Source organism: Apis cerana, linkage group LG2 (assembly GCF_029169275.1).
Source record: "Apis cerana isolate GH-2021 linkage group LG2, AcerK_1.0, whole genome shotgun sequence".
Taxonomy (NCBI): domain Eukaryota; kingdom Metazoa; phylum Arthropoda; class Insecta; order Hymenoptera; family Apidae; genus Apis; species Apis cerana.
Window position 1 is genome coordinate 1,476,837 of NC_083853.1, and position 16,624 is coordinate 1,493,460.

General features: G+C 27.3%; 1 protein-coding gene across 5 annotated transcripts in view; it reads left to right on the plus strand.

Annotated features, from left to right (window-relative positions):
• Positions 1-16,359, plus strand: part of LOC107992923 (brain tumor protein-like) — an 82,071-nt gene extending 65,712 nt beyond the window's left edge. For all 5 annotated transcript variants that reach the window (XM_062072025.1, XM_017049047.3, XM_028664383.2 and 2 more), the window contains one exon: positions 11,083-16,359. In XM_062072025.1, the coding sequence (XP_061928009.1) occupies positions 11,102-13,498 (2,397 nt within the window). In that variant the 5' untranslated portion in view covers positions 11,083-11,101 and the 3' untranslated portion in view covers positions 13,499-16,359. The remainder of the gene's footprint in view (positions 1-11,082) is intronic.
• The last annotated feature ends 265 nt before the right edge of the window (positions 16,360-16,624 follow it).

Here is a 16,624-nt window from a genome sequence, read left to right on the forward strand (position 1 = left end):
AAAAATTTCTTTTGTATAGTACGGATATAGCGAAGTCATAAATTAAACCACCTAAGTATTTAGTAGTTATACCGATTACGAATTTTGCTTTATTGCCTAGAACAAAAAATCAATGGTATGTCATTTATAAGTATGAGAATTTATAAATGATCTATATGAAGTATGAGAATCCTTAGAAGTTGAAAGTTTCGAATTAAGATTTATTAAGATTTTAGTTTTTGAAAAAAAAAAGAGAAATAAGCATTTTGAGTGAAATTTAAATTTTGTAAATTTAAAAATCAGATTTTTATTCGTCCCAAATATATATATTATATGTATTATTTCAATATACAGAAATTATACATATACAAAATATCGAAATCATAAATTAAAATGGATGAAAAAATCAAAATTTCTTAAATAAGAAGAATTTAATAATTACTTTTTAGTAAATAAATTTTTTGTGATGTTATTTAAAGATATAATTTTTTATTTTCTTTTAAAATATATTTTTTATTTTTTCCTTAATTTTACGTTATAAATTTTATTATATTTTAAAATTAATATATGAAATAATTTTATAATATAAATAAATAAATTAAGAACCTTTACAAAATTTTTTCAATCTATTTGATCTTTTTTATTCAAATTAATACGTAATATGATTTATTAGAAACAAAAAATAACTAAAAAACATTAATAATTTAAAACGAAATTAAAACAATTTTCTGTTTATTATATATCTAATAAGAAAAATATAAAAAAACAAATCAATTATTTTTACATATTATTCCATATGTTTATAATTTATATGTAATATGTTTCCTAAAATGTTAACATTTTCACATTTTCATCCTGTATTCGGCATTATATATAGTTATACAGTGAATACAGTGAATAATGAAAATAAAATTTACCAAAAAACGTAAGAATAAATATTCAAAAATCAAATCAAATATAATCAAAATTAACTGATTTTAATTAATTAATTTATAGATTTAATTAATAATTTTATTTATATATATAATCCCAGACTTATTTCTAAAATTAGACATTTCCGTTCGTCTCCCTATTTCATCTTTGTGTTTCATTGATATATTGCATACGTTATGATAGAGGAAGAATATTATTAAACAAAATTATTATGCTCATTAACTTATATAGATTATATATTCTATAACATTGATTAGAAATCTCTAAAACAAAAGACATCTTTTGATTCGCTACTGCTATCTAAATATTCTTATATGAATTAAGAAAAATAATTTTACAAGTACAATAGAAATTATACGATACAACTTTTATTGAATAAAAAAAATCGTCACATTTGTGATATGATTTTTATTCCAATAAAGAATTGAACATATTATTTCTATCTAAAGCAAAAATATTATTTCTATTTTATGTATATCATATTTAATATCATCATATTTTTATTTTACAATTTCGTAAAATTTTACTTGAATTTACGATCTTTTTTTTCGTTTTATTTTCATTAATAATTTTTGTAAAGAATATTATATTATTTATAATACAATGATATAATATAATGATATGTAATAAAATTAAAAAAATTTATAATATTATGTGTCATCAAAAAAATCTTTAATACCATTGAATATATTTAAAAACCAAAACATCAATTCATTAATAATTTAAGAAAATATTTTTATGCGTTCAATTATATAAATTTCAAAATCTTTTATTTAATTGAAATTTTCAAATGTTTCAAAAATTGATAAAATACATAGCAAATATAAATCCATTCAGGAATGAAATTTTTCAGAATGTATTATTTCGAAGTACACGAAATTCCTATAAACAATATAATATGAAATTCTTACAAATATTCATATAATTATGTTATTTTAACCATAAGACTCATCTGAGCCACCCACATTTGTGATTTAACAACTAGTCGTGTAACGGTCGACTTAATGATGATTCAGAGACTGGTCAAATGGTTCTTGAACCTTTTCCCTCTTTTTCTTTTCCTCTCTTCTCTTCTATTGCTCCTCGCGTTAATCCTTTCCTCGATCCTTGGCTCCTCTTGACCCTTCTTTTTCTCTTTCTTTCTCTTTCTTTATATGTGCATCGTATTTTTTCTCTCTCTATCTCTTTAAAGTATTTGTCTCATGAACAAAGAAAGATCCAATATTATAAATGAAGATGTCCATTAATTTAGATATATATATATTATCTAACTGGTAAAAAAAATTAACTGTTTGCTTCCTCCTTTTATTACTATGAATATTAAATAGATATTTCAAATATGGAATACTGTGTGGATTAACAATATTTGTTCTGTATGCAAATGTTGAAGAAAATAACGAAAAGAATAATTGATATTTAAATTTTTATCATAATATCTTTTTTCTTAGATGCTGCTTCAAAGATTTATACAATTTAATTTAGACTTATATTTACTTTTATTTCATTTGTATAGCAATTTCTAACTAATTTTAAAATTAGTTTTTAAAATAGTAATTAATAATAAATAAATTAATAAATTAATAAATTAATAAATAAATAAATTAAATAAATAAATTAAATTTTTAAATTTTGCATTATTGGGAATACATTGAATAATTAAAATATTAACTTTTCTCTCGTTTTATGTTAAAATTTTCATAAATTATAAATTAAATATAAAGACCGTATAAAAAAAATTTTTCATTGTTATTATATTTTAATTATGAAATTAAATAAACAATATAAAAAATTAAACTTAAATTTAAAAAATAAATAATTATATCAATGATCAATGATTATAGTAGAAATAAAAATAGAAAAAGAATTTATGGAAATTCCAAGTCAATTATTTGCTAAGAAAAATTAATAACAATTTAAGTGCAAGTGCTGTTATGAAAGAGATATAAATACGAAATAAGAAAGAGGCAGTATGGGAAACTGCATCTAAAGTGGTCTAGTGAAGAAGTAAAAGTTGCACGTAAGTTATCGTGATAGAATCCAATCTAGAAATCGATTTTCTGTATCGTGTGACGTTAGAGCGACCTTCCGGCATCGCGAAGTTCGCTGAGTACAGTGAACTCTGGCACATTCAGTGCACAGGCGGTGCTCGGCGTTGTAACATTGCCGCTCGTAAACCGTTCCATGGCGAAACGAGCGCCACTTCCGGAAAACCGTTCTCTCGCGAGCGGTCTCGTCGTCATGCTCGCACGAGTTCAACAACGCCACAAACGTAGTACTCCAGACTCCACAATTTTATCCTCAACAGTTCTCACAGTGAACAGATGTTTTCAGCTAGTAGATTAATTGCAAAATCTTTTTAAAATATTGTAAGATAATTGTTGCTGCGTTAAACTTATTGTAATTATTTACAAAACATGAAAAAGAGAAACGAATCCACAATACATAAAAATACAAAAAAGATTTTATATTTATATATGTAAATCGTCGAAACATTTATTCATTTTAAACAAAAGGTAAGATATTGTTAAAAATGGAATAAAAAAAATAATTATGATTTATTTTCAAATAGTGAAAAAAATTGTCTAAAAATTTAATTCTGCAAATTGAACATATAAAAGTTAATTCTTGTTAAATAAATTTTTAAGATATTATAAGTATTGTAATATGCAATATTATTTTCATTGTATTTACCAATAATGTTTAATAATTTATAGTAATTTATTTTCAACAAAATATAATATTAATCAGACACTATGAATAATTTTGAATAAAATTTATTAAATAGATCAAAATTATTAAAAAAAATTATTTTATATTTTATAAAGATTAATTTATTCATTTATATTGTAAAATCATTTTGATCTTTTATTACATACATTTATAATATAAGAAATAAAAAACTAATAATAATTAATATTAATATAATAAAAATAAAAAGAAGAAAAAATTTATTTTAAAGGAAAAACTGATATAACTCTTCACAAATTAAGTATTATTTTTAATTTGAAAAATTAGAAATAAATATTTTTTATTATTAAAAAATAACAATTTTGATTTTTTATTCTATTCTAATATTCAACCTTGATAACTTATATCTCAAAGCACAAATTAAAATCTTCGAATTATCAAGATTTTATTTTTGAATTTCATCCTATCGAAATTTTCGTGTGATATTTAAAGTATTTTTTATTTAGTTTATATTAACTAGATTCGATTTTTCTTTTTCGCAATACGTAGCATACGTATCACGTAGTAAATTCTCTATTCTCGTATGCAAGTCTCTATTATTTAATTTTTTTATATAAAGTAAACATTTTATCATATTAAATAAAAGCATTCATTAAAATAATTTAAATATATTAATTAAGGAGGAAAAAAATAATTTTTGTATTTTGTATTATTAAATAATGTATCAATGTAATGTAAGAATCTTGTAACTCTATGAAATACTATATGGAATTATTTTTTTCATGGCTTTCATTAATTTTGTTCAATATGTGTATTTGTATTATATATTATGTATCGCATATATTTTTTAAATGATTTATATGATGGAATACGGATATTTTACATTATATACGAATGTTTACAATATCAATAATATGATAAATTAATAATTATATCATAAAAATAATTCACAAAAAATGATATTAATTTATATGTAATAAAACTAAATAATTCACTTTGTTTATTTCACTATTCTCTTTTTTCAATTTTTCTTAATCTTTTTAATATATTCATATTATTATATATTCATATATATATATTCATATTATTTATAATATCGTTACAATATAAATTAAATTTATCGTGTTTCGGATTCAATATTTTCATTTTCGATTTTATTTAAATATACATTCAATATCTAAAAAGTAGATAGACAATAATAAAATGCCAAAAAGCATAACGATAAAACATCATTGATATATATTTATTAATATTTACAATATGTATATATGGCACATTTTATATTAAATTTATGAATTGTTAAATTTAATTTTTTATTTTTTCTTGTTTTATTTTATTTTAGATCGCATTATATTTACATTTACTTTTTAAAACTATTTTTGATCTATCTTTGTATGAAAATTAATTCTTCGATAAGTATCTGTTTAGGATTTTTTTAATTCATCATTTTATTTCTTAAATGAATTTCTATCTATTATATTTCTATGTTCTAACAAATACACCTAAATTTAAGATTAAATAAAATATTTATACATTATTTATTTCACGATCATCTTGTAAATGAAAAATACGCATTGCCGCGTTGCGTCGAATGGCGATGCACCAGCAGTTAGCGTTCTCCAAAGGGGCGGTTACCCCTCCTTCAATCCTACCACTATTGGTGACGGACTCGACCCTCGTCGGAACCTCTGTCGAAGGGTTGGAGAGGTCGATGCAGTGTTTCCATAGAAACCAGACGCGCCGTCCGCCACCCCTTCCTACAGTGCATTCAACCGTGAACTGCAGTCTTCGTTTCAAAACGTATCGCTGCTTCCCCAGCAATTCTAGTCATCTTCTCGAATAATCTCATTTTCCTTTTTTCAAATGGTTATAAATGTATTTGTCTCAATGAAAAAATATATCGACCATGGAAATATGAATATTTAATATTTTTTTAAATATTAAAAAATTCGGAAACTTACTTTATATAAATTGATAAATAATAATTATTATATAGTTATAATATTGTTGCAGAATTATTAGAATATAAAATATTTGAAACTTGCAGTAACACATTTTTTTCATAGATGTATACGTATACACTATTTCATGTTGAATAAAAACATAATATTTCTATTTTATTTATTTTTTTAAAAATAAAATCTCTTTTAATCTTTTTGAACATTAAACAATTGCTGGAAAATATTAAATAATAATGCATTTATACAGTAAACAAAATGATATTGTTATGTTGATACTTTATAGTAGATATGCATTACAATTACCTGTGTGAAAGAATACACAATTTTACAAACACCTTGTCGCCTCTCGCGATTTTCTCGATACACTTAGGCGTGATTGCTAGGTATTGGCTTACAAAGGTGGCCCAGCGAGGGGCGACAAGATTTATGGTTCGCCCTTGAGAGTGTTCTTCCCGAAGAGATCCAATCGCCTAGACAACCGGTATTTCAACTTAATTTTTTTTTAATATTATTTATTTTTTATAATTTATTTAATCATTTAACAAATAATTAATCTGCTTTTCTTTTTCCTTTTTAAGATATTTTGTCTTTTGAAGACAAAATGTACTCCTCTATCAAACAATAAAAATTATGGGGAATGAAAATTAATTATTCTTTAATAAAATCAAACTAATACTCTACAATGCGATTTTATAAACTTTAATTTATATCGAAGTTTAATTCATTAATGAATTCGAATTCACATTAAATACAGCATATATACAGATTATCACATATACCAAAAATTATTAGATATAATCATGATAGAAACAAAATGAAATCACAAGAAAGAAACGATGATTAAATGAATTTAAAAAAGAGTACGATTGTTGACTAGTAAGGGATTTCCTCGCAAGGCTGATTCGAGACCTTTCTCGCCCAAGGTCGTAGATCGCAGCGGTCACTGCTATAGGTATTCTTTTCGTCTCTTCTCCTTCTCTCCTTTTCAAGTTGGCAGTCGCTGGAGGATGGTAGTGGGGGATAGGGAGTCAATACACTTGTGGGGTCTATGAGTAGGCAAGAATCGGGTGGGAGAACGCGTCGTGGGTCAGAGGGGTGCGGTGTGGCATGGTGCGGCGCGGCGTGACCCCTGAACGACGTTCATCGATCGGGGTGCACGCACTCTACCTCCGGCGGCACTGCGCTTTTCTATCTTACCACTTCCCCTTCCCTCGCTTCTATCTTACTCTTCCCCTTTTTCTTCCTTCCCTTCTCCATTTCCGATTCACAATTTTCTATTGTTATGCCTCCTTAGAATCTTTCATGTTCAAACTTTTTTTTTCCTTTCTTAATTCTCCCTCGTACCTGTCAAAGAAATTAAGCGTTCGTATTGTGATGTTCTATAAACAGGTATTTCAAAAGATATTCAAAAATTTATTATTTTCCTAAATTTACTTAAATTATTTCTAAAAGTATATTTGATGTATTTGGTATATTTTAATATTGATATAATTTTGATTTTTATATTTTATATTTAGAATTATAAAACAAATATTATATTTAGAATATAATATTTGTTTTATAATTAACGAAAACGTTTTAAAATAATTAAAATATATTGACTATATTAAAATATATTTATATATAGTATATATTACTGTGTTATTATATGTCTACTTTATACTTTATATTGAAAACAAATATAGCATAAAATAGTACATAAATAAATTTCTACTGCAAAAATATAGTAAAATATATTAAAATCTTATAAATCTCATGAAATGAATAATTTTTTTACTTAGAATATTTAAAAAGTTTCGATATTCCTTCTGATATATTTTAACAGTTGAACACATTGAAAATTTTATGATTTATTATAGTGTAATAAAACCATATATATCTTTATCTTATATATATATATATATAAGATGTCCAAATAGTTTTGCAAATTCATTTTATTTTTTCTTTAATTTTTCTTGTAAATTGTCAATAATGTTCAAATATTATAGAATAACATTTTTCTTTCTTATTAAAATATTATAAAATATAGTAAAGTTTTCCATCTTAATCTATTTTTACCTAAAATAAACTTCATTTATTGCTCTTACTTTTTTTCATTTATAAAAGACAACTATATAATTTAATTTTATATTATATATTTGATAAAAAATTGTTTTATAAATAAAATTTTTCAAAATTCGAATTCTTTTTTATTCTTCTTTATTATTCTTTTTTACAATTATTAAATATTGATGTATTGAATAATATAAATAAAAAATTAAAAATTTTTTACTTATATTTAGAATAATAAAAATAAATAGTTCTGAAAAATATTGTAATATTCAACTTAATATGATATAATCAAAAATAAGAAATTTATATTATATTATACAAAAATTATATATCACAGATTTTTATATATATATTATATATTTCATATATTTTATAATTATATATTATATAGATTGTATATAATATATATAGATAATCTAACATTGATATTGACTATATTATATGATTATATTAAATTATATGGTTAAAATATTTTATATAATATTAAAAAATTATGAAACTATAAAATTACATTATTTCTATTATAACGATGTAGTAGAAATTTGTTTATGTACTTTTATGTTATATTTGTTTTCAATATAAAGTATATAATAATATATATATAATAACAGTAATAATAGATATATAATAATAAACAAATAAGCGAATAATATAACTTTATTATATTAATAACAAAAATCAAAATTAATGGATTATTTTTATGTTTTTACTATGTTCACCAAGTGATATATAACATAAAAAAAATTTTAAATATAATAAATAGATATAAAATGACGATATAATAATGAATTAATGAATGTTTATTTTATTAACTTCACTCAAAAGAATGAAAACAATCATTTTAAAATTCCATTAAATTATATTTTAAATAAATATGCTAAAAACAAATTGGATTTGGAATTGGAATTAATGGAAAATAATTTTATATAAATTTAATGTTAATAGTATAATTATAGTATATAGTATAAAGTTTTTTCTTTAAATTCCTGATCATTTCATCATGACATAATTGAAATAAATTTCGATAATTTACAATTAAAATTAAGATAATAATGTTGTTATATATTTCATTGTTCTCGAAATACGTTTCTTTTGATATTCGCTACATTAAATGTAATTTTCCAGTAATCTCGAATCCAAGTGCTTCCCTTAGGAGCATTCACCTTTTATCTTAGGACTTGATCGAAATTCCTGCACGAAGGTACCGCCGCGTACCAGAGAGAAGAGTAGCTAGTCCGACTTTAGAAGCGTTTCCTGGAGCGGTGAAACGTTCTTTGTTTCCATCCATTCGGTTATTCGCGCATTTTATCTTCTTCCTTCCTTCTGATTTTGCTTTTCTATTCACTTTTCCTTCCTTTACTTTTCCATTTATCTTTCTTTTATCTTTTCGTCCCTTGTTCCATTTTTCTTCTGTGTTTCTACGCTCCGTCGTAGAATTGCGAATACATCGTTACATGGAACATCATAAGTTCACCAAGCCAACTAGAAAATATATGATAACCTTCGCATTCATGACCTTGGAGTCGCAGGGTACCGACCTCTTCTTTTTGTTCGCTGCCTTTCCCTTTAGCTCTTTTTTTTTTATCCGTCCATCTATCTACGGAAGATTCAGGTAAAACAGAATCGTCCAGTAAAGCGATTTAATTAAAAGGATGACATTTTTTCCTTGTGAATTGTTTACGAATCATTTAAAGAAAAAAGAAGAATTTAGAAAAGGAAACAAATGAAAAATAGAGAAAAGATAGATTTAAATTCGATTCACAGTAAATATGCAACGAGAAAAAACAGTTTTCGATCAATTATTATGATAAATGTCTAAATCACAAACAATCATATGATGATCGGTACACTTTTAATCCATTAATGAGCAAAATTTAATAGTTGAATAATTCAAAATTTTTTAATAGTTTTAAAAATAGTTACTTTTTCATACAATCTAAATTTTTATAGATTAATTTTTGACAACGAATATACACGATTTCATTATATTTCAATTTTATAAAATATATTCAATACAAATTTATAGAATTTTTTATATATAACGTATTTAGTCTATTTCAAACTACTCAAATATCTTGAAAAATATAAATGATAGGAAAGAATATAAATCATATATCAGATAAAAGTTACATAAAGATACATTATACAATATCAATAGATTTTCTATAGATTTTAGAGATCATAATCAATTTTAATTTTTTAAATAGAATTATATAATTTTTATTGTTCTAATCAATAGTTCATTATTTTTTTAAAAAAATATTTAAAGTTATTTATATTTATATGTTATTTATATGTTTATTTATAGATTATATGTTATTTATATCGAAAAATCACTAGTTTAAAAGATATTGTAATTTGAATTTTATAAAACGTATTTTATGAAATATAAAGAATATTAAATAATATTTTATTCCTTATGTTTTTCTTGTCTTTCATATGATAAATTTCATTATAAACGATTAATTTGCTTTTACTTATTTATTTTTAAGAGAAAATAAAAAAAACTTTATATTCATATAAAATACAGTACGAAATCATATTTCTTTGTGCAATTGTATTAATCATTAATAATTATACTTTTTTAAAGATATAATTAAGAATTATAAACATAATGATACTACAAAAATTGAGATTGATATATATAGATATCAATTTAAAAAAAAGAACAATACAGAAGAATAATAAAATTAAGTTAAAAATTATTTTGAATTTATAACATCACTTTTATCTTTATTTTCATGATTCACATGTCAGTATTCAAATATAATCAATTTTTGATAATTAATATTTTTATCATTTCGTTTCTTGTCATATAAAATCAGAATTATCATGCCCGTTTAAATATATAGAAATACGATAAGATAAAAAATAACAACGAAGAACTAATAATAAAACAGAATTCTGACTCTCTGGTTAACTTAACCTAATTCCATATTATGTACTCGATAATATATATATATATATATATTAATCGTATAAACTGTTTATTTACTATATAATCAATTATTTACTAAATATAATCAGTTATTAATTAAATTCATATATTAATTAAATTCATAAACTAAATTTTAATTGATTTTTCTCGAAAATATTTTATATCGTTTTACATTTATTTTTATATTTTATTTTATATATTACATATATATATATATACATATATAAAATCATTTTTTATCTATATTCATTATCTGAAACTTTTTTTTACAAATATAATACAATGTATAGAATAAAATATAACTAAAATATAATAAAATAATTCAATATACTGAATGTTCAGCAATAATTGAGTTAAAAATTAATAAAAGAAAGAGAAAAAAATTTATATAAAATTGAGAGAGAAATGGAAATTATGCTTTGTATTTATTAATGTTTCAAAATCGATAAAAAATTGAAGATATAATTAGATATACTTAAAAAAATGTAATAGAAAACAATTGTTAAAAAAAATATTTATTTTTGTTAACAGGGATGCCGGTTGATTGAAAATGGCCTCGCCGACACTTTCGCTGGAATCGCGCGCGAATTCCATCGGATCCCTGGCCTCGCTGTCTCCGCTTACAGTGAGCGGCAGTTCTCCGCCTGCAAGCGACTCGGCGATCTGTGACGTCGACAGCTGTGATCTTTGCCTCGACTCGCAAAAACCTGGAGAGGCACCTTGTCCGCGGTGCCGATTAGGAGGCGCCGGTGGAGTTCGTTGTACCGGGTGCAAATCTACCGAATCCGACGCTGTAGCTCGTTGCTTCGACTGTGCGAATTTCCTCTGCCCTAATTGCGTGATGGCGCATCAATTCATGCATTGCTTCGAAGGCCATCGTGTCCTCAACTTGGGCGATTCGAAACTCGAGACAGTTACCACCAGCACCGCGAATAATGAAATCCCAAAAAATAATTTGGTGATCAACAGCGGTAGCAGCAACGGCGAGAAAGTACCTTATTGTCCCCGGCATAAACAGGAATTGCTAAAATATTTTTGTCGCACTTGTACAGCGTTAGTCTGTAAGGAGTGCGCTATTACTGAACATCCTGGCCCATTACACGATTGCGCGCACATATCTGAGGTAGGAACGCAACAACTCGAAGCAATGGCAAGAGTAGTTCAAGAATGTAGAGCAAAAGCCGCGGATGTAAGAGCCGCTGTGAAAGCAGCCGATCACGGAGCAGCACGGCTACAAGTGCAGTATCACAAAGCGCAAAATGAAATCAATGACACTTTTCAATTCTATCGATCAATGCTCGAAGAACGTAAGCAAGAATTGTTGAAAGAGCTCGAATCAGTATTTTCCACGAAACAAATGTCTCTTGGCGTTCTAACGCAAAAGGCCAATGACATGGCTGATAAAATGCTTCAAACTTGCGAATTTGTCGAACGGTTAACCAAATACACTACTGTTACCGAGGTATTGATGGTAAAGAAGCTTCTCGACTCGAAACTTCAATTATTGTTGAATTATACGCCAGACATTGCCAGTCAAACCGCCGATCTCGAATTTGTCAGTAATTACCAGGCGATTCAAGTAGGCGTACGAAACACGTTCGGTTACGTTCGAAGCAATAATGAGAGTAACGCCGGCCCGATTGGGAAACAACCACCTATCGCTCGACCAACGGCACTCTCTAATAATGCTAACGGTGGAAGCAATGCCAATAATGGACCCAGTAGCGCTGGATCTTTGGGAGGTCTTCTATTAGATCGTCCTTACAGCAACGGCCTGATATCCTCCAGTTCTACTTGCGCCTCGTCCACATCGCCATCATCCTTCGATACCAACAACACTGTCATTACTAAGCGTTTCAGTTCGGCTAATAGCCTAGGCCCATTCTCAACCACAATCAGCGATCTTAATTTGAACGGTATAAACGCGAATCCTTATGAGAAATGGAGCAACGGAGGTAGCGATGTTTATCCAGTTGTCACTACGAACGATCATTTTCCAATGCCAACGTCCGTTGCTGTTGCAGCAAATGCTGCGTCCAGTGATTCTGTTCTTGACCTTACCTCGAAACTGATGTCCGCTACAGTGATATTTCCGCCAAAGTCGCAGATTAAGCGACAGAAAATGATTTATCACTGCAAATTTGGCGAGTTCGGTGTTATGGAAGGTCAGTTTACCGAACCTTCGGGGGTGGCGGTGAACGCACAAAATGATATTATTGTAGCCGACACGAACAATCATCGGATTCAAATATTCGATAAAGAGGGTAGATTCAAATTCCAATTTGGGGAATGTGGTAAACGAGACGGTCAATTACTTTATCCGAATCGGGTGGCAGTAGTGAAAACATCTGGTGATATAATTGTTACCGAACGTTCACCGACTCATCAGATACAAATATATAACCAGTATGGTCAATTCGTGCGTAAATTTGGGGCAAATATATTGCAACATCCGCGCGGTGTTACGGTCGATTCGAAAGGGCGCATAGTCGTCGTCGAATGTAAAGTGATGCGCGTGATTATTTTCGACCAAGCCGGCATCGTTCTTCAAAAATTTGGATGTTCAAAACACTTAGAATTCCCGAATGGAGTAGTCGTGAACGATAAACAAGAGATCTTCATTAGCGACAATCGCGCCCATTGCGTGAAGGTGTTCAATTACGAGGGCGCTTATCTTCGACAAATAGGTGGAGAAGGGATCACCAACTATCCTATCGGGGTAGGGATCAACGCCGTAGGCGAAATACTGATAGCAGACAATCATAATAATTTCAATCTGACGATCTTCACGCAAGATGGTCAATTGGTTTCGGCCCTCGAAAGCAAGGTCAAGCATGCCCAGTGTTTCGATGTCGCATTAATGGACGATGGATCGGTCGTACTGGCCAGCAAGGATTATCGACTCTATATATATCGTTACGTACAAGTACCACCAATTGGCATGTAGAGCCTCGAAAAATCACGACGCCAACAACGATTGTCTAACGTCATTTTCGTCGTTGTCGTCATCATCTTTATCGGCATTGTTTAGACGGCCATGAAACCAGGATCTCATCGATCTTTTTTTTACTTATACTTGCCTATCTTCTCTTCACCCACTTACCATCACCGCTCGTACTCACTTTACCTCTCCATCTTCGCCCGCTCGATCCACTTCACTTCCGTTTAACGAAACGAAACAAAATGCAGCGCGTATGCGAGCGAAATTGCGTTGATTCGACAGCTGTCGAAATTCAAGATGACAGGCCTTATTTATACGAACACGTGCGCGTACGCCAACTAAGCGGAACGGATTCCTTCCGCCAGTAGAAATCTCCCGTCGCGATCGTTCGAGAATTCGTTTCCGCCTAGCAGAAAGTTATACTTTCGTATATATGCGTGCCACGATGTGAAGCGAATTTCTCACTTTCGTGTGAATGAACGTTGAGTCTTTCCGAAAACTATGAACGAGGTTGAAAAGAAAAACTAGATACAGAGAATAAATGGAATGAAAATTAAACGAAAGAAAAACGAAGAAAAATGGCTATTCGATGCTCGTTGCGACACGCACATGTACGAATCATTCTCCAAACTGCGCACGCGCACGTATATGAAATGTTCGTACGAAAAAAATAAACGCAGGCGAATTCGGGATACCCATTTTGTTTGCGTGCATTACGTATACGCGTACGCGTGAAAAACGGAAATTCATATGAGACGTGTAAGCGCATACACACGGAGAATTTACTTGTTAATGTTGTTATAACTGAAAATACTGTTGTTGTTGTTTAGTTGTAGAGCTCGCCGCCGCTAGTCACTCCATTCTCATCCTCCTCATCCAGATTTTTCTCGCCTTTCAACCGATTCATCCTCTCTACGTTACATCTCTTTTTTCCATAAAAATTGATTTCCAATCGAAACCTTCTCCCTTCCAGTTTTTCTTTTCATCCTCTTCTCGATCAAAAACTACGAGAAGCATTTATTTCTCATTATCTCAGATATCTATCACGTTTTTGCACGTATTTTTTCTTGGTCGTGCAAACGAACGTGCTACCCGTCCGGTTTTGACACGATTATTTTTTTAACTATCGACTCTTTGGATTTAATTTTGGATTTTAAACTTGTCTTAATCGCGTTTAATGACAACTATCGTTGAACAATCATATATTTCACTATGATCCAAAGCGAAATAATTTTGCTATTGACGTCATCGATTCATAGAGATCGATACGTAGCGAGAGCTTGTTTCATTGCTCTCTCTTCTCCTCTCATGTGCGTACGTAATTGAAAAATAACGCAGAGTATTCGATCGATATTCTATACGTTTGCATTGCCTTGACTTACTACATAAATCAAAGAATGATAATTGACAATATCAATTACCGTCGTTGTCAAATGTCCCTTCGTTAAGTTTTCACTTATCTTTGAAAGTATTTTCATCAACAATTTTGTATTCTGTTTCTCTTCCTTTTTCTTTTTATCTTTTCCAAATCCTTCTTTATCCTTATATGTCATTTATTTCTTATTTTTTTTTAGATAATTAAGTAGATGTTCTTTTTTATACATATTTATATGTATATTTCTCTTTTTCATATAAATCAACGGAGATTCATCTTAATCTATGATTTTAAGTATGACAATGATGATAATCTATTTTACTTATTCCGATTCATTTCATCTTTGTTCTTTAGTTGTTTTTCTTTCATTTTATTTTTTTTTTTGTTTTGTTAATGTATTTTTCTTCGTCTTTTCTTTTTTACATGTTTAAGTTTCTCTTTTTTTCCTTTGAACAAATGTGATTATAAAATCCGCGTTAATTATATATTTTACTTTTTGTATGATTTATTTTTCATTTTCTTGATCCGAAACTTGTCTACCGTAAAGGAAGATGAGAAATTACAGAAAATATGTTCAAAAAGACTGAGAACGTTCTTTCGTTCGCAAGTCGAGTTTTTATGTAATAAAAAAGAAAAAAAGAAAATTGTATATCGCAAACAATAAATATTGCATCGCAGCAATAAACATTGCAAAATTCATGCAATATCTTCTCGTCTTCCTTGACTGATCTTCGAATTTTGCAAGGATGTTCGATCGATATCGTATCAATCATATTTAATAAGTATTCTCGATGCAGATATCCGATATTTCTTCAATATTTCAACAAAAACGATAAGGAATTTGTAAAAAAAATTTGTTTTTCAATCGGTCGAACATTTTATTTCGATTTTTTAATCTGATCTGTAATCGTAGTGGTGTTACTGTAGCGAGTAGTCTTAGTGAATTATAGTAAAATCATATAACGAATTACTTTAACGGTTCTTCCTATTCTTTTTCGCATTTTTTTCGTTGATATTGTTTTTCTTTCTCCTCTATTTTTAATTCTTACCTGAAACCAACTCCTATTTTGGAAGTACACTATACGAACATCATCGCGATTGTAAACGAATCATCATTATCACTATTGTGGCCACTACTATTGTCAATTACTTTCCTATTTGGAAATATTAGTCTATTCTTTAGTATGACCAGTATGTTGCGCTAGTAGCTTTTTGAACTTGAATGAATAGTATTAATATATTTTGTTGGATGAATCGTTGATGATAGAAGTCTTGGACGTCCAGGCTTCACTACGATTTCCTGCATGTTTATTATCAAAATATTTTTATTATTATTATCATCATTATTATTGTTTATTATCATTATCAATGTCATTATTACTATTATTATCATTATAACTATCATTATCATGATTATTATTATTAATATTATTGTTGTTTATTATTATTGTTCATTATTATCATGATTATTAATTATCATTATTATTAATTATTATTATAAATTATTATTACTATTATCATCATCATCATCATCATTATCACTACCACTATCATTATCATTATCATTATCATTATTATTATTATTATTGTTATTATAATTAAGATTGTTATTATTATTATTATTATTATTATTATTATTATTATTATTATTATTATTATTATTATTATAATTATTATTATTATTATTATAATTATTACTATTATTACAATTATTATTATTATTTATTATCATCATCATCATCATTATTTATTATTAC